Below are 19,559 nucleotides of genomic sequence, written 5' to 3'. Positions count from 1 at the left end.
CAATAACACGTTAACGTGCATAAACTGCAAATGATACATTCCTATGTGTATTTTGACACATAAGAATGTATTAAAGGGTATTTTCATGGGATGGAGATCACTTTGCATCACTTTGGAGGGTCAGACAAGATCATTTCGAAGATAACAAAATTACACATTTAGCTGTGTCAATTGATGCATTAAAAGTGAAAGTTTGTTATCTTCGAAATGATCTTGTCTGATCTTCCAAATTGATGCATTTTAGTGCATCACACGGAACTTCATCTCATAAAAATACTCTTCAATGCATTCCTATGTGTATTTTGACACACTAAAAGGTGCATCATTTGTAGTTTATGCACGTTAACGTGTTATTGAAATCAAAATATATGTGTCAATTGACACGTTTTGGGTTCTGTGTGTAATACTTGTATTCTGGCCAGCGTGAACGATAACGTTCAATCGAGTAATCACTGTAACGTCAATTCCAGATGCGGCGAGTGTGCCGGTGACTTATGGGTAATCATTGCTGCAGAGGCAAGGGACCAGGATCTTTGAACGCAGGGGCGGCCCTCGACAGGGTCATCTCCCAGGCTTCCAGCGAAGACGAGTGCTTGCTGTACAAGCTGGCCAACTACAAGAACGGTGGGGAGCTCATCGACGCGTACAACGTGGGGGGGATGCTGGAGGTGGAGAAGCTCATCAAGGAGCAGTTCGGGATCCTCATGTACAACAATGGCCACGGTCAGGTCATCAAGAGGGCCGAGTACCTCCGCTGGAAATACAGGAACCAGGATCAGGTAAGTTTCATCGATATTTGATACCTATCGATAATCGAATTTTCATTTGAAGCACAGGGTTTCATAAATGAGTAAACAACTTTAAGAATTTATTGAATTTGTTTCGACTAAACTATATGGAGCACAAGAATGATATTTGTTGTGTATCAATCAGTAACCTTCAAGTTTCCATGAATGTCTTCAAATGTTCAATGTGGCTTCCACCAGTTACGCCACACACATCCCATCGAAATTCTAGTTCTTGCCACACTTTTCCCCAATAACTCCTCGTCCACCAAAGCAAGGGCGTTTTTTATTCTCTTCTTTAGCTGTTGCACATTCAGCGGAATAGGTTTTGTCTTTCACAAAGCTCCAAATCAGAAGTCTAGAGGTGTAAGGTCCTGGGAAAGTCGCCATTTTATTTAACACTACACCAGCGCCACAATGATAGTGTTTACAAGTATGTTGATAATGAGAACAAAACTTGAAGCTTTTCTCATTCCTATATACCAAACCTTATTGTTGTATTTCAGATAATTTTGATGTATGCCTTCCAATAGGAATATTTACGTTGTATAATTTTTCTCTTCATATTTGTACGTCAGACGTAGGAGGACTCGATTTATGATGCATTTTTCAGTGAAGGGTTTTCTGCAAAAAGGAGGTAGCTCTAATTTGATAAATTATTGGCAAAGTGAGAAAAAAAACGATTAGAAATCTGGAATGGAGGGTTATTTGAACAAAAGTTGTTTCAATACATTCTGTAGGTCTTCCTTCAGAATTGGGACAATATCTTCACCCAAAACATATGTTCTAGATGACCTGGCACATGTTTTGTTGGTGGAGATACCTCTTTGTTTCCACAAACGGATGATCTACTGATTTCTAGGGAAAAGATTGGTGCAAACAAGTGATACCATGTGTAATGTTGTATTGGAAATAGATAAGAATACAGTTGTATAATGAAGTCAGAACAGATACCTAACATGTACCCTTCATGTCAACCAACCATACCAGGCATTTGGCGCAAAACACAGAGTCAAGGAGGTGCCTTCTTGCACCAAACGAACCCAACAGTCAGCTCCATCTCGTGAGTAACGCGAGAACTATCACTTGGAGCTACTCCTTTCTTGCACCAACTGAAAGCGGCGGTTTTATTGCACACGATAAGATACAGAACACTAAAACCTTTGAAAGTGAAGCTACTTCTTTTTGCAGCAAACTCTTCAATTGTGTTTCCTTGTCGGCGACCGTCCCACCGGAATAAAGCCTTAGACTACCCTCTTGCGAAGTGGCGTAGATGAGAATTTTCAAACATTACAATATGATGAGTAATTGTTCATAGTAAAGGGTTGATCAACACATACACACCCAGGATACCACTCAGAAGAAAGAAATACTGAAATAAAGGGGACGAAAGATAGTCAAAGATGGATAAGGAAAGTCTGAGATAAAGTAAAGAAAATAATGAAAGACTGAGATGAAGAAAGAAAAACGGAAATAAATAAGGTTGGAAAGAAATTCTGAAATAAAGAAAGACTGGATTAAATAGAGAGAGGGACTGAGATAAAGGAAGAGGCAAGGAAAGTCAAGGATAACGAAAAAGAGAGAGAGAGAGGAGGAGGACAGTATATAGTGATAAAGAAAGATAGAAAGAAGGAAATACAAAGATAAAGAAGGGCAAAAAGCAAGGGAGAATAGCAAATTGATATATAGGAAGAGAGAGAGAAAATAGGCAGAGAAGAACATGGAGAAGAGAATAGAGAGACGGAGAGAGAGTGAATGGAAAATAATATAGAAAAGGAGAAAATGACAGTGGGAGAAATATAGGAAGATAAGATAAAGAAAGATGTCACGCAAGTGGAAAAACAGAGATAAGAAGATAGTGAATCCTGAGACGACTTTAACAGCCCTCACCTGCAAATATTTTGAGCTAACTGCAGCGAACACAAACGAAATTCTTTGACAACGCCGCTGTCAACATTGTGATACCCAACGGAATAACGATGCAAAGTATAAATTATGTGCATTCACCAAATTTGATGATACATAAATTAACCTTATTGGCCCTGGGAACGCCAAAGATCAAACTGTGTGTATTAAAAATGTCACAGACTACTTTCCTTGCTGTCCAAAATCTATCTTATGTACTTCATTGTCTTGAAAATATTAAAAAAAATCCATTATTTACATGAACTGAACTTGATGCATACGGATCATAGTTTCCTACTCATCCTTTGACAATAACTGATACTAAATGTTCGACATGACGTGAGTGAAGTATTGAGAAATATTTTAATATGGTAATAAACAGGATGGATTCATTTAAATGAGGTTGATATTTTTTTTTAAATGATTACCGATTTAAATCGCTCTAAATTAATAATTTTTAAAATAATGTAGTCCCTACATAAGAATTTTGTAGATATCAGAAACACTTTTGGTGAAAGTACATTAATCTCGTAATCATTTAATAGTGATTATTAGGTTCTAAGGTAGGAAGAAGGAAATCAAATATATGTAGTGATGGTGTGAAGCTGTCAGGATTTTTCTTGATTTAAAATTCAATAATATTATGGTCAGAAATAACAAACATTTTGTGTAGAAAAATATACAACCATACTAAACATGTTAAGCCATAAATATCATTAAACTGTTAATGAATATGGCAGCTGATATTTTTTCAAAGTATCGTTAGAAGAATCTCCAAAATTCGGGTACAAAACTATAGAAATATTTAATTTAATATTTTATGTTACAATTATAGAGTACATGCACGATGTTTTAAGTCACTGGAAGAAAAGTTACTAACATTATTATTAGTTTCATTAACAAACTCAACAAATATTTCCATAGTAGTTACAGCATCAGAAACAGAAAAATGTATGTTTATGTATATTTTTTTATTTGCTTTAATCAAATTGTTCAAATATTTTACAGGGCCATTTACTAGACAAAGCCTTTCTATATCTATTAGCATGTCTTTTTAAAAAAGAATAATAGATTTAAATCAAAGAAGTCCGATTTATATCAAAGAAATCCGATTTATATCAAAGAAATCCGATTTATATAAAAAAAACATCAGATTTAAATGAAAAAAATCAACAAAAATGATATTTTAAATAAAAATCATGATTTTATTCACCCTGGTAATAAATGTATACATATTCGCGTCGCCTCAGAAATGTATCATCAGCAGAGAGCCAGACCTAAGGAAGGGCAACTCGGGCACTTGCCCCAGAATAAAAATAATTATTTGTGTACGGTTTACATGACGCTGGTGCTTCCAAATAAGCAACTAATATGTTTTTTTCCTCACTTCACGGATTATTTTGACACGCTTAAAAATATCCAACCACTAACTAACTAACTAACTCCCTAGCCTTCTTAAACCCGAAGGTTCATGGCTGCAGCAACACAGGCCTTCCATCTTTCCCTATCTTGAGCAAGTTCTATATACTCTTTTCCATCCCTACCGATTTCCCTTAGGTCCATCTCAACGTTGTCCCTCCATCTTCGTCTTGACCTTCCTACAGGTCTCTTACCATCAGGTTTCCCAACAAGAATCCTGTAAACTCCTCTTTCCTCTCCCACATGGCCTGCCCACCTAAGTCTTCTTGATTTAATTATTCTAATAATATCTGGACATGAATACAAATTATGTAGTTCTAGATTATGTAACCTTCTCCACTCACCTGTCTCCTCATCCCTTTTAGGTCCAAAGAATTTCCTAAGGATCTTATTTTCAAATACTCTCAATTTATGTTCCTCTTTCAATGTAAGGGACCAAGTTTCACACCCATATAATACTACAGGCAAAATTACTGTTTTGTATATTTTAACTTTTAATTTCTTAGATATTAAACGAGAAGACAAAAGTTTATGAAGAGAGAAGTAACATGCATTTCCTGAATTAAGCCTACTTTTTATTTCCTCTTTAATATAATTTTCATTTATTAATATTACTCCTAAGTATTTGAATTTGGAAAATGGTTCAAACGAGTTGTTATCAATAATTAGATTTTGATTATTACCTAACACTTGGTTTCGGCCTGTAATCATATATTTAGTTTTCTCTTTGTTAACTTCCAAACCTATCTCTTTAGCAGTTTTGAAAAATATTTTAGAATTATTCTTAATTGTATTCACATCATCCCCCAGTAAGTCTACATCATCTGCATATGCTAACAACTGAGTCACACAATTTAATTTTAGTCCTTCTTTAGTTTCTTTTACCTTCCTAACAGCATATTCTAAGGCAAAATTAAAGAGCAATGGTGATAATGCATCTGCTTGTTTTAACCCATCATGAATTGTAAATTTGTCAGACATATTAATACCCACACGAATTTTACTTTCTGTTTCACTGGTGCATATTTTTATCATACTAACAAGCTTCTTAGGTATTCCAAACTCTACTAATATATTATATAATTTAACTCTTTTGACCGAATCATATGCTTTTTTGAAATCAATGAATAGGTGATTTCTTCAACATATTACAAGAAACTTTTATTCTCTGTACATGTCCTTATCAGATTGTTTTCTTATGCAGGTGGTTCTTCCGATCGAGGCCTCCCTGAGCCCCCACGACCCTCTCGCCAAGTGGGAGGACCACGAGGCGTGCTGGCAGATGCAGTACAGGGGGTCCCTGGGGGAGACGCTCCTCCACGTGCTCATCATCTGCGACATGCGACTCCATACTCGACTCGCCAGAGTTTTGATCAAGTGCTTCCCTAAACTGGCCATGGACGTTGTGGAAGGCGAGGAATATCTCGGTACGTATGCTTCCTGTTCATACGGAGGAATTGTTTTTTCGTGTGCAGTCATTCGTCAATCATGTCGTCAATTGAAGAATTATTTTTCCCGCCAAAAGTCTCCCTCCACTTGTAAGCGCGCCAGTGAAAGACCCAATCAGTTAGCCCCTCAGTAGTGGGGCCAGTGATGTGCGTTTACGCGTAAACAACGATAGTCTACATTGTACACGTAGACTATTTTATACACGTAGATGACGTAATCTATGTAAACAACATGGCGAAAGGTGATAACTTAGCAAAGGGCGCCGTGGAAGTAAAACAAAATTATATTGCGTATCAGTTGCTGATGTGTAAGAAGAACTTTTCATGCTCTTCCTTCCAAATTCGAACAATTTCTCACATAGGAAAAAAAAACTAACATAAAGTATTCTAGTGTTTTATGGGAAAAAGACTAACTTTGCGTCATGACTGCCATCTGTTGTTTATTCATAGTATTTATCAGTGGCGTAGCGTTATAGTACGCCCGTACGCCCGGCGTTCCCAGATTTAAAATTTCAAAAAAGCTTAAATGCTGTGATTATAAAGTAAAACGTGACTAATTTCATAAATGTTTGACCTTCATGGCATTATAATAGCTATTTTTAGCGATCCGCTTGCAACGCTCCACTCTCAACACTCGTTCTAACATCTCTTTTCAATGCCTTTCACGGCCGGACGCCGAGCAGGTTCGGCGTACAGGACTCCTATATTCCTTGCTGCCTTTCTGGAGGGAAAGCTTCCATTTCTACAGCACGCGCGTAAATGGGCTCTCTTACGCCAGCGTACGAGAGGTCTACCGTGATTGGTTCATGTGACCCTTCCTGCCTTCTGAAGCAGACGACAGCGGCACAATTCCTACCCGGTTCTTCGCTCTTCGCGCTCATGCAACTGTGCTATGTGATGCTACAATACGCAATATTGACTGACGTAACTTTACCAATCTCAAATATACTGCTTCTTAATGGCCACTGCATTGTATAATTTATCGCACGAACAGCGATGTGCATTAGAAACTGAAAGATCAACACAGTTTTTGTCAAATAAGTTGGTGAAGTCCTCGTGGTAGAAATTCAGCCTGTGGCTGCTCTACCACTTAACCCGCAAAACTATTAATTTTTTATTGTGTATTTTTTCGTTATTATCTAACTACTTAATATTGTGTGAATGGAAATGTTTAGCATTCATTTGAAAACTCTTAACATCGAATGGTCTCTGGAGAAAATTATTTTAAAATGTTTATCAGCATTCTCAAGATGTAATAAACAGTGGTCTGAATTACTAATCGGCACTGTTACGTCAGTAGAGTGTACGATATTTGGATCATCCACTCTGCTTTGCACAGTGCGCCAAGACGACAGAGGTCCCTGGTTCGAATCCCGGCGTGAGTACGGGTGTTCTTTGTCAGTGTCCCTTCATCAATATCTTCACTCATATTCATATTCGCAATTAACCAAAAGTGGTAGAAAAGCGAAATAAAATAAACCAAATCAATCAGTAGTTGGATCACCCACAACAATGACGTCTACTGTTGTGCAGAGGCGCTTGTGATTCAGGTAGGTTTTTAATGACTTGCGTCATGCAGAAAGGTATTAAAAAAGGTATAAAACACCAGAGTTCAAAACATTTGTGGCGGAAATCTTCAACCAGTATTGGAATAGTCGGGGGGTCAGCCCGACGTATCCCCAGCCGTTATAGTAGGTCTGAAAACCCAGCTGACTTCAGGCAAATAAACAATACCTGTGGCGACTAATACCATAAGTAAATTATTAAGCAAGAAAGGGCCGACCCTTCCTTCGGACTTGGCGTTCCCACCCGAAATGTTCATGCTACGCCACTGGTATTTATCTTCTTCCATAGTTGATGATAGAAGAGAAGAAACAGTTTATTATAAATAGGATTCTTGCCAGTTAGTTAGGAACCAATATAGCTGAAAATGTCACTTTCCTTTCATGGAAGCCTTGAAAATTAATTTAATGCACTATAGATTGTCTACGTAGTCTATGTAAACTACAATCCGATGTAATCTAAACGTAGATTACGTGTAGACAACGCATGTAGACGTAAACTTATAATGTACGCCACATAACGGAGTGGGCTGACTGGCTGTTTCACCCAAGTGCTCCTTACGTCATAACTACGACTTGGAAATTGATGAAAAATCATCTTTTTTTTCTGTGCTTTGAAGACAATGCTAAATCTGATAGTAGTGTGCTTCTCTTCAGACCAGGAAACATTGTTTTCTTTTCATTTTCTTGCATTTTGATTTTTTTTCCCTTTTAGGTAGTTTTTCAGAATTTCTTGCAGTTTATTGCATTTTTAATAATTTTTTAGTTTTATGTTTGCTCCTCCCTGAAGTATCATGAATTTTAAATTCATTTGCTAGCCTAACTTGCATATTTAAGTTTCCTAACATAGTTGTTTTTTAACAATTACAACAAAAAGACACTGTTAGGAATACGCAACACGTAACGCGTTAGTTGTGAACATGGTTAATGAGAAAGCTCAATATTATTTCAACTGAAATCTTTGGCAATGGATTAAATAATTTATTGTGGTAAATTTAGATTTCTTCCATCAAACTTAAAATACTTTCGGTGAAGCCTACTCTTGAGTTTCGCTCTTTGGCCACCATTATCGCTTTAATTTATGTTTGGTCCACCGTGTCTTTGGATCCAATATGGCGGCCAAGACATTTGTTTGTGAAATATAATGCCAAGCTTTTCCGGTGGCGGCGCCACCACTGTTGTGTTCCTAAATAATTTCGTTCGTCATTTGGTTGCCCTAAGCTTTACATTGGAGCGCGATTGGATGCCTATTCAAACGTTATTTTCAACGAAGGTAAGAATTTATCGTGTAAATCGTTAATGAAAATGGGTTTAGTAAAGTTTTAAGATTATGTAGGAAGTCATAAGTTTCCGAGAATTACATTCTCCTGAAACTAAGAATTAATTCATAAACAGCAACGGCAGGGTAGCTCAAACGGGCAAAATATAGCATGTTTATGCACAAAGAGCACTAAACTAGACGTTATTTGGGTCGTCCATAGCTGCCACGGGTCGATAATACAGAAATTAAGATTTTTACACTACGCAATAGGTTTTTTCTGGTTGCGCGTATGTGTAATTCAATGGCGGCAGTTGGAATTGGAGGAAGCACGAGAAACTCCCAATATTATAAAAAATATATATATTAAGTGCGTAAGCACATGATATTTATTATTATACACTATGCCCTATCCGATAACTTAATACCAGGTGGTTATAATTAAAGTGACGGTGTTCAGAGTGGTACAGCATGGGCTGTAATGAGAGTAGCAGTCTGAAACTTCGTAGATATGCTAATGAAGCAATGCGCTCGCGAATTATGCAAAAAAAGTTCCAATTCTCGCCAACAGGGTAAAATATGGCGCTGTAAACAGTCAAAACTTGGTATAGTTACAGGAAAAACACTATAAATCACAGAAAACAATACTCTTTGTAATAAAATATCGCTACTACTTCACTGTTCGAATTACATGAACATTACTAAAGGAAAAATCAACAAGCGTCACCAACAACAACCAGGGAGCTCACACAATGGTTAGGCAATGTCACCGACTTTGACGTCAGAGTTACGGAAAATTCAACGTTTTGACTGCTTACAGCGCCATTTTTTACCCTGGTGTCGAGAATTGGAACTTTTTTTTGACTGCTATTCTCATTACAGCCCGTGCTGTACCATTCTGAACACCGTCACTTCAATTATAACCACCTGGTACTAACGTATTTTTCATTGTATTTAGCAAGCAGACATTTTCCCCCGTATTTTCGTCCTTTTTTTGGAAACAATAATTTTAAAATTACAATTCCGTAAATATGAAAGCCCTAGAAGTTGCGAGAAATGGAACAGAAGATAAAACATTTTTTTAAATAATTATTTTCTCGATAAATGTGTATATGTAAAACAAGGACTATATTTACTAGTCATGCGGAAAGGTATCACGTAGAAAAGAAAGAATTTGTTATTAAGAAAACTATAAAAATAAAAGTACAATCTTTCTCGCATACAGCGCCACCGCTATTCGGGCGATTTCGTGCAGTTTGCAACTTCGTAACAAGTTTGAACATGCAGGCGCGCTCCCCGTCAAGCGGAATGCTGGTGTAGGTATTGTCGTAGGCCTATCGTCTATCTATCAGCGTGTTCGAAATGGGCAAGGTGAAGTTCCGATCTGAAGGATGTTATCATAAATTTGGCCCTTAGAGGTTATTCGTTAAGAAAAATTGGACAAACAGTCAATAAATCACACTCCACAGTTCAATACATAGTAAACAAATTTAGAGAGGAATTATTATGTATTATTCCTTACCGGATTCAAAGTGACGTAAACAAGTGCTGTGCAAATTTTAAGACTTTTTTGAGTTTCGTTATCTTTTCTGTTGTTGACGATCGTTTTTTCAAAAGTCTTACTTTTACAACACTAATTATTCAACTATAATGTTGAGACACAATTTCTGAGGTTTAGATGAAATTAAACTTGAAATTTAATGTAATAGCAGTATGTTCAGCATCAAATTAACCATGTATTTAAATGGGAGAACAATTGCACATCAGAAGCGTGGGGACACAACAGGGCTGCTGCCACCTACAATAGTTTGCTTTGACCAGGCCCATTGCCAAAAATGTGTTGGCAACACTGCCTTCGTGTGAGCAGCATTCGTGGCTGCAGGACGTTGCGTTTGTGCATAATATCTCTTTTCATCTCTGCGACAGGGAATGTTTATGTAATCACTTGTTTGTGTGTGTTATTAAACATGTATTTCACATAAGGTGACCTGAGACCCAGAGGCTTCTCCTGAACGCATGCGTCAATTGTGGGAAAAAGGACAGCTTGGTCTGCGACGAAATCAATGAGCATTTCTACATTCTAATTTCTTCATATAGGAGAAGTATTTATTTTACACGAGAGCGCGCAACTAAAATTATATTACATTTATTGGATCTGAAGTGACCCATGCGTCAGTTGTGGGAAAATAATTATTACTTTCTTTCACTTCAGATCCAAGAAATGTGTGTATGTAATTTACCACAAAAATAATAATATTGATTGATTCATTGAGTTGGTGTTTCAAGTGCATTTTATGCATAGTAAGGCTAATCGGGACTGTGCCTACAGTTTAAAGTGGAATCCGAACCACTATGTGCTTCCACCGGGTATCGAACCCGGGATTCCTTGATTACAAGGCAACGACGATACCCCAACGCCTTCGGGAAGACCATAGAATAATATTGTATTTAGGCACAGATGCCAAATCCGAAGGGGCTAGGGTGTGCGCCTCCTCAATAATCCATAAAATATATTTTCAAGGCGAAGTGACTATCAGAGTTTTTCAGCACTTTTGACTAATTCCAAAGATAACTGTCATTGAGTAAGTGTTGATACCGTTGTAATCAATTAGTCCTCATTGTTAAAGTGTTAATTGTTGCATTTTAATACAGGTGCCAGCGCTCTTCACCTTGCCATTGCATACAACAATAACGAACTTGTAGCCGAATTAGTGGAGGCAGGAGCGAACATCAACCAACGAGCTATTGGTAAGTAAGAGTTAAAATGCCCCCCTTTTTGGAGAAATGAACTAACATATCTAATTGAATTCTCGAATATCTAATTTTATCATGAAACTAGAAGAAATTGTCTCTCGCACACAGGCGTGCGCAGACTAACATATTTGGGGTTGCCTTTAAAGGGAGTGTCAATTACCTATGTGGACAATGTTAGCCTAATTGTCATAACTTCATGTTCCATTTTCGCAAAAATTAGTAGATATAGACAGTGTAAAAATGTAAACATAGACATTGGTTCCCCCGGAACTTCCGGTTTAGACCATTCCCCGTTGTTTCCGGTACAGTTCGCTCACCAGTGAAGAAATGAGCACTTGTTTTCATCAGTTGTGCGACGATAGCGCCACAGACTGAAGATAGTCAAGAGAATAATTTGTTCAAGTTTTACCATGAAGGAGTGTACTTGTTGAATCCTTTGGATGAGCAACTGCAGTGCAGATTATTAAAAAAAAAAAAATTTCTTCTTTAAAAATAACAAAAGTGCTGTGATACGTTTGAAGTGTTCAACGATAGTTCGACTTGCACTGTCAATTTTCAAACCCGGGGGTAGATGGCAGCACTAATGATAGTCTAATTACTCGTCTATCTTTTCTACAACCTTACATAATCTCATCATACAAGTAGGCTACAAACGAAATATAATAATTCGTTGTTCTGATTGCTTCACGATAAAATGATTTAATTAAGACTAAACCACATATATTTGTTTTGTGACGAGAATGTGTTTATAGAGTTTATCAATTAATATTTATAGGTATGTTGTAGAGTTATTTGTTCAGGTATATTCAGAAATACAAGTTGTCATGTATTTATTCTCTGTCTTTCGGAAACCTATGAAGTGATACTTGACTCAATACATTTGTTCCTTATCGAACTGTGCAACCATGTGCTGACCAGTTGGCACCCTTTTTCTTAGTAAAAGAATCTCCACTTCGCCGTTTCATATTAACGTCCATAGAACCGTCAGCGTAACCGGATGTTCGAGGGGAACCAGATGAGTGCGCATGCTCAGAAATAGCTCCGCCTTTAACACAGTCTATATGAAGATTGAATTTTAACATTAGTGTCTGAGAATTTGATATCACTTTACCATAAGCTTTCCTATCATTATGAAGATACAGTATGTAACATTCTTATTCGTACACACGGATTTTCAAAGAAAATGCTTTAATATCTGAAAGGAAATACACTCTTTTGAAATTTTCTTTACAATGCAATAACTAATATCATTAGGAACATAAAATCTTACCCAAATTCTGTATAACTAATGACAATAATAAATTATATGAAACTGAAAGAGAAACATGCCATTTTTGTACAACTTTTCTATTCGTACATTTAATAATATAAAAGAAAAAGTATATTCAGAGCAAATTGACTGACAGTTCTAATACTTTGATGCCTATCCTTTGGCTTTAATTACTGCTTGACACCTGTTCTTCATAGAATTAACCAGTTTCCAACATGTTTCAGAGCTTATTTTATTCCACTGGTTTGCACAACAGTTTTCAACTCTTGTTTGGACTTGACGCCTGCTTTATGGACTCGCCTCTTCAAAATTGCCCATAAATGCTCAATGGGATTTAAGTCTGGACTTTGAGCTGGTGTTTGTAGTAGTTTGGGCACTTTCCATATTAGCCAATTCATGTTAACTCGCGCCTTATGCTTACTGTCATTGTCTTGTTGGAATCTGTAGATAGGCGGCATGTCCATTTTTTGGGCACTCTGCTTTACATTGTTCTTCAATATGTCCAAATAGACATATGCATCCATGATATCATTAATGACCCACCACCGTGTTTAACTGTTGGAACTGTGTTAATGTGATCATTGTCTTTATTTGATTTTCTCCAGACCCTATTTATCCCATCTCACCCGTATATATTAATCTTGGACTCGTCTGACCATATGACACTATCCCAAAATTCCTGGTCCTTGTGGATGTGCTCTTTCGCGAATGAAAGTCTATTCCTGCGATTCACCTTATTTACATACGGCCTCTTTCGTAATATTCTGCCATGATATCCATGCTTCCACAAGGCACGTCAGACTGTTTGATCGGACATCATCTTGCCAGCAACATTTTCTACTAACGGTCGTAACTGAGGAACATTTAGTCGGGGGTTTTCTCGCAGTCTTTTTAAAATAAAGTGTTCATCACGTTTATTCAACTGTCTCTCTTTTGGTTTTCTCGGCACATTCTGTGTTGAACCTTCCTCTCTAAATTTGTTTACTATGAATTGAACTGTGGAGTGTGATTTATTGACTGTTTGTCCAATTTTTCTTAACGAATAACCTCTAAGGGCCAAATTTATGATAACATCCTTCAGATCGGAACTTCACCTTGCCCATTTCGAACACGCTGATAGATAGACGATAGGCCTACAACAATACGTACACCAGCATTCCGCTTGACGGGGAGCGCGCCTGCATGTTCAAACTTGTTACGAAGTTGCAAACTGCACGAAATCGCCCGAATAGCGGTGGCGCTGTATGCGAGAAAGATTGAAACTCTTGCCTGTACGAATAACAATGTTGCATGAAACAGCGTGTTTTTCTCTTTTCACACAAATTAATGCTCTGTTTATACACTTTGAACATACATTTTTATTGACATTTGTTGGTGAAACCTTCATTAACATTAATTTCCAGGTACATATGAAAATTATTATATTTACTAGTAGATATGACATTTTTTCCTCGGAAATTCTATGTGTACGAATAACAATGTTACATACTGTATTTATATTATTTGAATATGGAAAATCAACAATTGAAAATCAATGTTGGTACAAAATATCAAACACTACAGGTATTATCAGTTGAAATCTCTCTCAATCGATAAATTAAATAATAACAACATCTTATAATTACTATTTGCCGTTATTAAATCATGCACTCTTATTATCACTATATAAACTGTACAGAGCTCCACCATAAAAAAGATTTGTCTCTGTTGAGGCCAAATAAATAAATACGTTAGAGTCCTTTCATGTCGCTGATAACTTTCTGATTCGCTGTGAAGAGTTCGTTTGGTTCTCTACAACCGTTCATTAATTAACAGTTCATTTCTTATTTTAGGTAGTTTTTTCTTGCCTCGAGACCAGCAAACTGCTAATCCGGCGAAGAATACGGACTACGAGGGACTGGCGTACCTCGGTGAATATCCCCTCGCGTGGGCTGCCTGCTGTGCAAACGAAACAGTGTACAATCTCCTGCTGGACGAAGGAGCCGATCCGGACGTTCAAGACTCGTTTGGAAATATGATTCTTCACATGGTGGTCGTCTGCGATAAACTGGTGAGTCTTACAACAGCCTTTTCTCTTGCAACGTTAAAAAGAGTCTACAAACATTTGAGATACTCATACTTGCTGCTTATAATTTGCAAACATTTTAAATTTTTCTCCGCGGAGATATTTGTTTACTTTTCTTGCCGGTAGGTGCCACTCCTCTTTCCTTTGTTGCAATATGGAAGAAAATGTCTACATTAAGTATCTCTCCGCACTGTTACAATGAAAAGTAATTGATAGAAATATTAGACTTTAAATTAAGAAATTAAAAATCTATATTGTTTGGCTTTCTTTTATTTTTGTAAATCTTATCGCAGCACATTCAAATGCTTATATAATTTGTAGTAATAGATGAAAATATACAGTTCTAGATTCATAGATTGAGAGTACATTCGGCATATGGCATTGGTGTGTTTTGACTTGAGAGTATTTGCTATCATTGTGGAAATCTCTTGATCTAATCTGTTAAAAAAAAGTGTGGAGGTAAGACAGTATATCATAGTTTACTGTGCGATTGATATCCCCATGGACGCCTGCAAAAAAAAAAAAATCTAAGTGTGTGGGAGGGGGGACATTTTTAAACTGGGATATATTGAGTCGTTTGTGTCTCACATCAGTAAGAAACTTTCAAGGAAGAGAAAAAATAAGCTAGACAATGAGAGAAGCGAAAAGGAGATGGTAAACGTGAGTGATAGAAAGCAAGGAAATAACGAGACACAGTGGGGAGGGATAAGGGGGAAAAGAGATAGAGGGAGAAAATGCACAGAAACTAGAAAGAAAATATTTTTAAAAAGCAGAAATGAGAAAGCATACAAATAGAAAAGAGATATTTTTCTTACAAATAACATGATTTGGTATTTTTTTTATTGCCATCTTCATGGGGGGGGGGGTCAAGAGTTTAATCTTGGTGCATTTTGTTGTAATAGAAATGAGGTACATTAGTGTTTATTAATATTTAGGAATTTATCCACAGTACAGCGCCTTGAATAACGTAGTGTGGAAAACGACCCAAGAAACTGGTTCCCCAGACGGATGAGAAACATAGATGGCAGTGCGATCAATGTCGGTGCTAATTTTCTTATGAAAGTAATGCGGCTTTGTTAGTTTTTGGAATATATTATGTAGATTTGTTTGTCTTGAAAGGCGGTACGTGAATTGATGGAAACAGTTATATTTCTGGAGTGATTTGCAGTCACGAAATTTCATTAATTTGGAAAGAAAGTAAAATAAAATTAATAAATAAATATCATGCGTAACACAAGAAGAAACATCGCAATGTGTTATGGACGTCAGGTCTTGGACTATGTATTAGAGTTTATTTTTCTATGTTATTAGCATATAAATAGTATCCTGAGAGATATTTCATACAGAGGCGACAAACCACAAATGTCGCTTGAAAGCGAGCAGTCGGAAATCAATGCAGCCTTTCGAACCGTAGGGACAAAAGCTCTGACTGCACAGTTTCCTCAAGCAGATTTTAGACCAAAGCGACACGCGACAAACGATACGAGGATTTCACACCAAAGCGACACGGGTCATTCGATCCAAGGCAACTTTCATACCGAAGCGACACATGTTGCTTGGAAAGGAGCCAATCAAGAGCAACATTTCACATCATAGCGGCATGACGGGAAGCACAGGCCAGCGTTCGGTTGGTGAAATCCTCAAGCGATAAGTGTCGCGTGCCGCTTGTCGCTTTGGTGCGCAATCTCACTAAAGCAAGACACTCATTGCATCGCGTATCCGCGAACAACAAACCACGGCAACATGTTGCAAGCTATGGAGGAAATGGCCCAGTTTGAGCGACGCAGAAGCGACAAAGCGACACGTGTAGCTTATCGTGTCGCCTAGATCTGTTGTTGTAATGTGCGGTTTATCGTGTCGCCTAACTGTTGTTCGCAAGCAACGCTTGCTAATAGACTGAAGGCACCATGTCGCTTGTTACTTAGTTGGGAACTCCCCCTGTAGCGCGTCGCTTCGGTCTCAGCACCCTTCCTTTAAGGAGCTTTTCGACCGAAGTAACAAGTAGCACGCGAATACGCCATATGAACGTGACGTTTGCTGTTCATGTGCAATGAATGCTATTTTACAGTCTGGAAGTGTGTGTCACTAGTGTGACAGTGTGAACATCCCGTGTCGCTTGTCCCATTGGTTTGAAAGTTGCCTTACACTCATGTCGATGGCACTAAGAAAGTTTTGTGGGGTTCCCCTTGTCGTTTCATGCAATCATCATTATCATCATCGCCGCGATTAGTTTAAAGCGTAAGAAAAGATACAGTAAATATCAAAAATACAAATGCTTCAGTGTGTATATATTTAAAAGAAATAATGATGATGATGATGATGACAATAATAATGAACCTAATTCATACACAAAAATTTAGTTGACAAGAGCATTCCACGCGTATTTTTTCTCCCGTATTATTAACGAAAGTATGACGATAACAGGACGTGGTCGACTGTCTAGAGTGTTCGTTAATATCTTCGCGACCACTGTACCAAATATCATAGCAATTATCACATTCATAGAAATGCTTCATGTAAAAGAATCAGACTTTGCAGCGAAAACTCCATTTACTTCCATTATAAGCAGTCGAACACCAAGCACCGGGCTCAACACCAGCGCCTCTAGCGGATCATTTTCGAGTAGAACCAGCCAGAGCGCGCAGAACCGTGCGCGTTTTCCACACTACGTTATTCAAGGCGCTGTAATCCACAGCAATAAGATTTGTACACAACATATGTGATTAGCAGAGAATGAAAATCTTTATTATTACTTATTCCTCTTCCCCCCCATACGTCGGTGTTGCCTCTGTCCACTCCTACCATCTCTTCCGTTCCTTTACCATCCTCTTCATTTCTCTTATTGCTTCTCCTTTCTTTTGTCCGATTTCTTCTATTTCTTTTTCGAATGTCTTTCTTGGTCTACCTCTTGTTCTCCTTCCCTCTGTCCTAGCTTCCGTTAATTGTTTTGCTTTTCTATCTTCGTCCATTTTTACCACATGTCAGAACCATTTTAATTGTCTGTGTGTAGTTTTTTTTCTCTTGGCTTCTGATTTAATTCTTCCCCGATTCTTTCATTGTGTACGCTTTATCTCTTATTCTGTTCGCGCCCGTCATTCAACAAGAAGACACTCTTCTTGTTTCGGACGCTGATTGTAGCATTTCCAAGAAGGTTAATGATGCTGTAGGTAGACTAATACACGTAAATAAGACACTCAATTACATCGAACTGATGTATTCGTCGCAAAATATACATTACTTGCAGCCAACCTGCAATGCCTCTTACATCGCGTCGCTTCTCTCCTCACTGACTATTCACCATCTCCCTTTCAGTAGGCACTAGTGTCTAGAGAATAACGTGGCGACCATCTTGGCTCCAAAAGTACAAAGTACGGAACAATTATTTTAATGAATGAATCATACGAATCTCGTGTGTGAATACAAACACAAGTTCATTAAAATTATGTTGAGTACTCTTCTTCGAGCCAAGTTTTAGTGTCGCTTTTCATTTTCTTAAACCTTTAATTTTGACAATTGTAAGGAAAGTAGAAATAGTAGATATTCTCCTATGATGTTCTTCCTCAAGTCGGTCGTCCATCTTCCTTATTTTGTTACTTAGCGATTAACCACGTTTGGCTAATCGCGACGGTAAGGATTGGCTATGATATAATGAAATTGATGAAGGGACACCTCAAGAATTCTTATGCCCAGGCCGGAATTCCAACCCGGAACCCCTTGCGTTCATCTATTTCGCTTGTCTGCTCTGAGCAATGTCTTGTGGGAACAAAAGTCTAGCACCGAAATGAGTATTGTGTGAGGCGAGAACTACAGAGAGAAAAAAATGATTGAGATTTTGATTATTTTACTTTTCTGCCAATTTTTGAGAGTCATGTTTGTCTAGTCGGTAGGATGTCTGACTGCCACGCAGGAGACCCGGGTATGATTCCCGGGATGAGTGATGTAAGAGCTTCTCCGGCCTTATCCCCGTATAAAGCGGCTCTGGGGTTCACTCAGCCTCAAATAAATGGGTACATGGGGGCTACCCTGGTGAGAAAAGGCGGTCTGGGCGTGGTCCTGATCACATCAACTCCTAAGGTCTAAATCACCATCCCTGAGACCTTCTGTAAACAAATGGTCTCACCGATTCGATGTATCACTCCGCGTCAGCTGATTCATGACCGCAATCATCTGCTGTTACACTCATAGTTCGCCGCACCTATTCATTTTATATAAGAGCCTCTGAATGTGAGAACCCGTTCTCAAAACATCAGACGAATATGCAGCCGCATACATTGTTACTCTCCCGGTCATTCTCTCTTTCATAACCCTTAAAACTGCAGACACTGACACTCCACTGCACTGGGATACCAACTTAACCACTTCATTTACTGGTTTCTCAGGATACCACTGACAGAACGTTACATAAATATTGAGTAGAATCTGTTTCTCACCCCTTTGCAAAGGCTGTCCTTGCTGGTGTTTTGAAAACAAGCTCGGAGAACACGGAGACTTTCCCTCACGCATAGAACTCGGCATGTTATTTTTCTAAGGCTAAGTCAGGCAATATTACTAAGTTGCACTACTTCCTTGCTGTTCACATGATTATTTTTAGAAAATAACCAATGTTATAAAATATCATTATGTACACAAATCTCTAAGCTCATTGAAAGTTATATTACTACAAAATGTTCACACTTATCTTGCCTTGCCATGTCACCAAGTTATTTTACGAAGTGCACTATATTTGGCGGAACAAAAATCGTTATTAGGATGCTTGTCAAACTTTCCAACCGCAATAAATTTACGAACTTTTTGTCTTGTTTTGATCATCATCAATATATTTATTGGACTTACAGCAATGCATATGGCTGTTTATGCCCATTATATATTTTATTTACATAAGATACAATTTACATAAAATGTACAAACAAATTTCAAATACACTCCTATCTATATCAAACCTTACAAATATACATTACCATGTTATATCATTTTGTCTAAAAAATGCAAGTAAAATATATTCAAAGAAAGAAGCCAAATTTATGGGAAATGATTACTGGTGCAAAGAGTTAACCATAAAGGTGAAGCAATAAGTAAAAAAAGAAAGAGCATTG

General features: G+C 37.7%; 1 protein-coding gene across 2 annotated transcripts in view; it reads left to right on the top strand.

Moving 5' to 3' along the window:
* iav (transient receptor potential cation channel subfamily V iav) overlaps positions 1 to 19,559 on the top strand; it is a 208,395-nt gene that overhangs the window by 116,541 nt on the left and 72,295 nt on the right. For both annotated transcript variants that reach the window (XM_083112163.1, XM_083112164.1), the window contains exons 3-6: positions 471 to 779; positions 5,314 to 5,536; positions 11,030 to 11,125; positions 14,234 to 14,451. In XM_083112163.1, the coding sequence (XP_082968289.1) occupies positions 495 to 779; positions 5,314 to 5,536; positions 11,030 to 11,125; positions 14,234 to 14,451 (822 nt within the window). In that variant the 5' untranslated portion in view covers positions 471 to 494. The remainder of the gene's footprint in view (positions 1 to 470; positions 780 to 5,313; positions 5,537 to 11,029; positions 11,126 to 14,233; positions 14,452 to 19,559) is intronic.

The sequence above is a fragment of the Lepisma saccharinum genome, chromosome 26, assembly GCF_977018435.1.
Source record: "Lepisma saccharinum chromosome 26, izLepSacc3.1, whole genome shotgun sequence".
In the NCBI taxonomy this organism is placed as follows: domain Eukaryota; kingdom Metazoa; phylum Arthropoda; class Insecta; order Zygentoma; family Lepismatidae; genus Lepisma; species Lepisma saccharinum.
The sequence above is the reverse complement of the archived record's forward strand: the minus strand, read 5'-3'. Positions and strand labels throughout refer to the sequence as shown.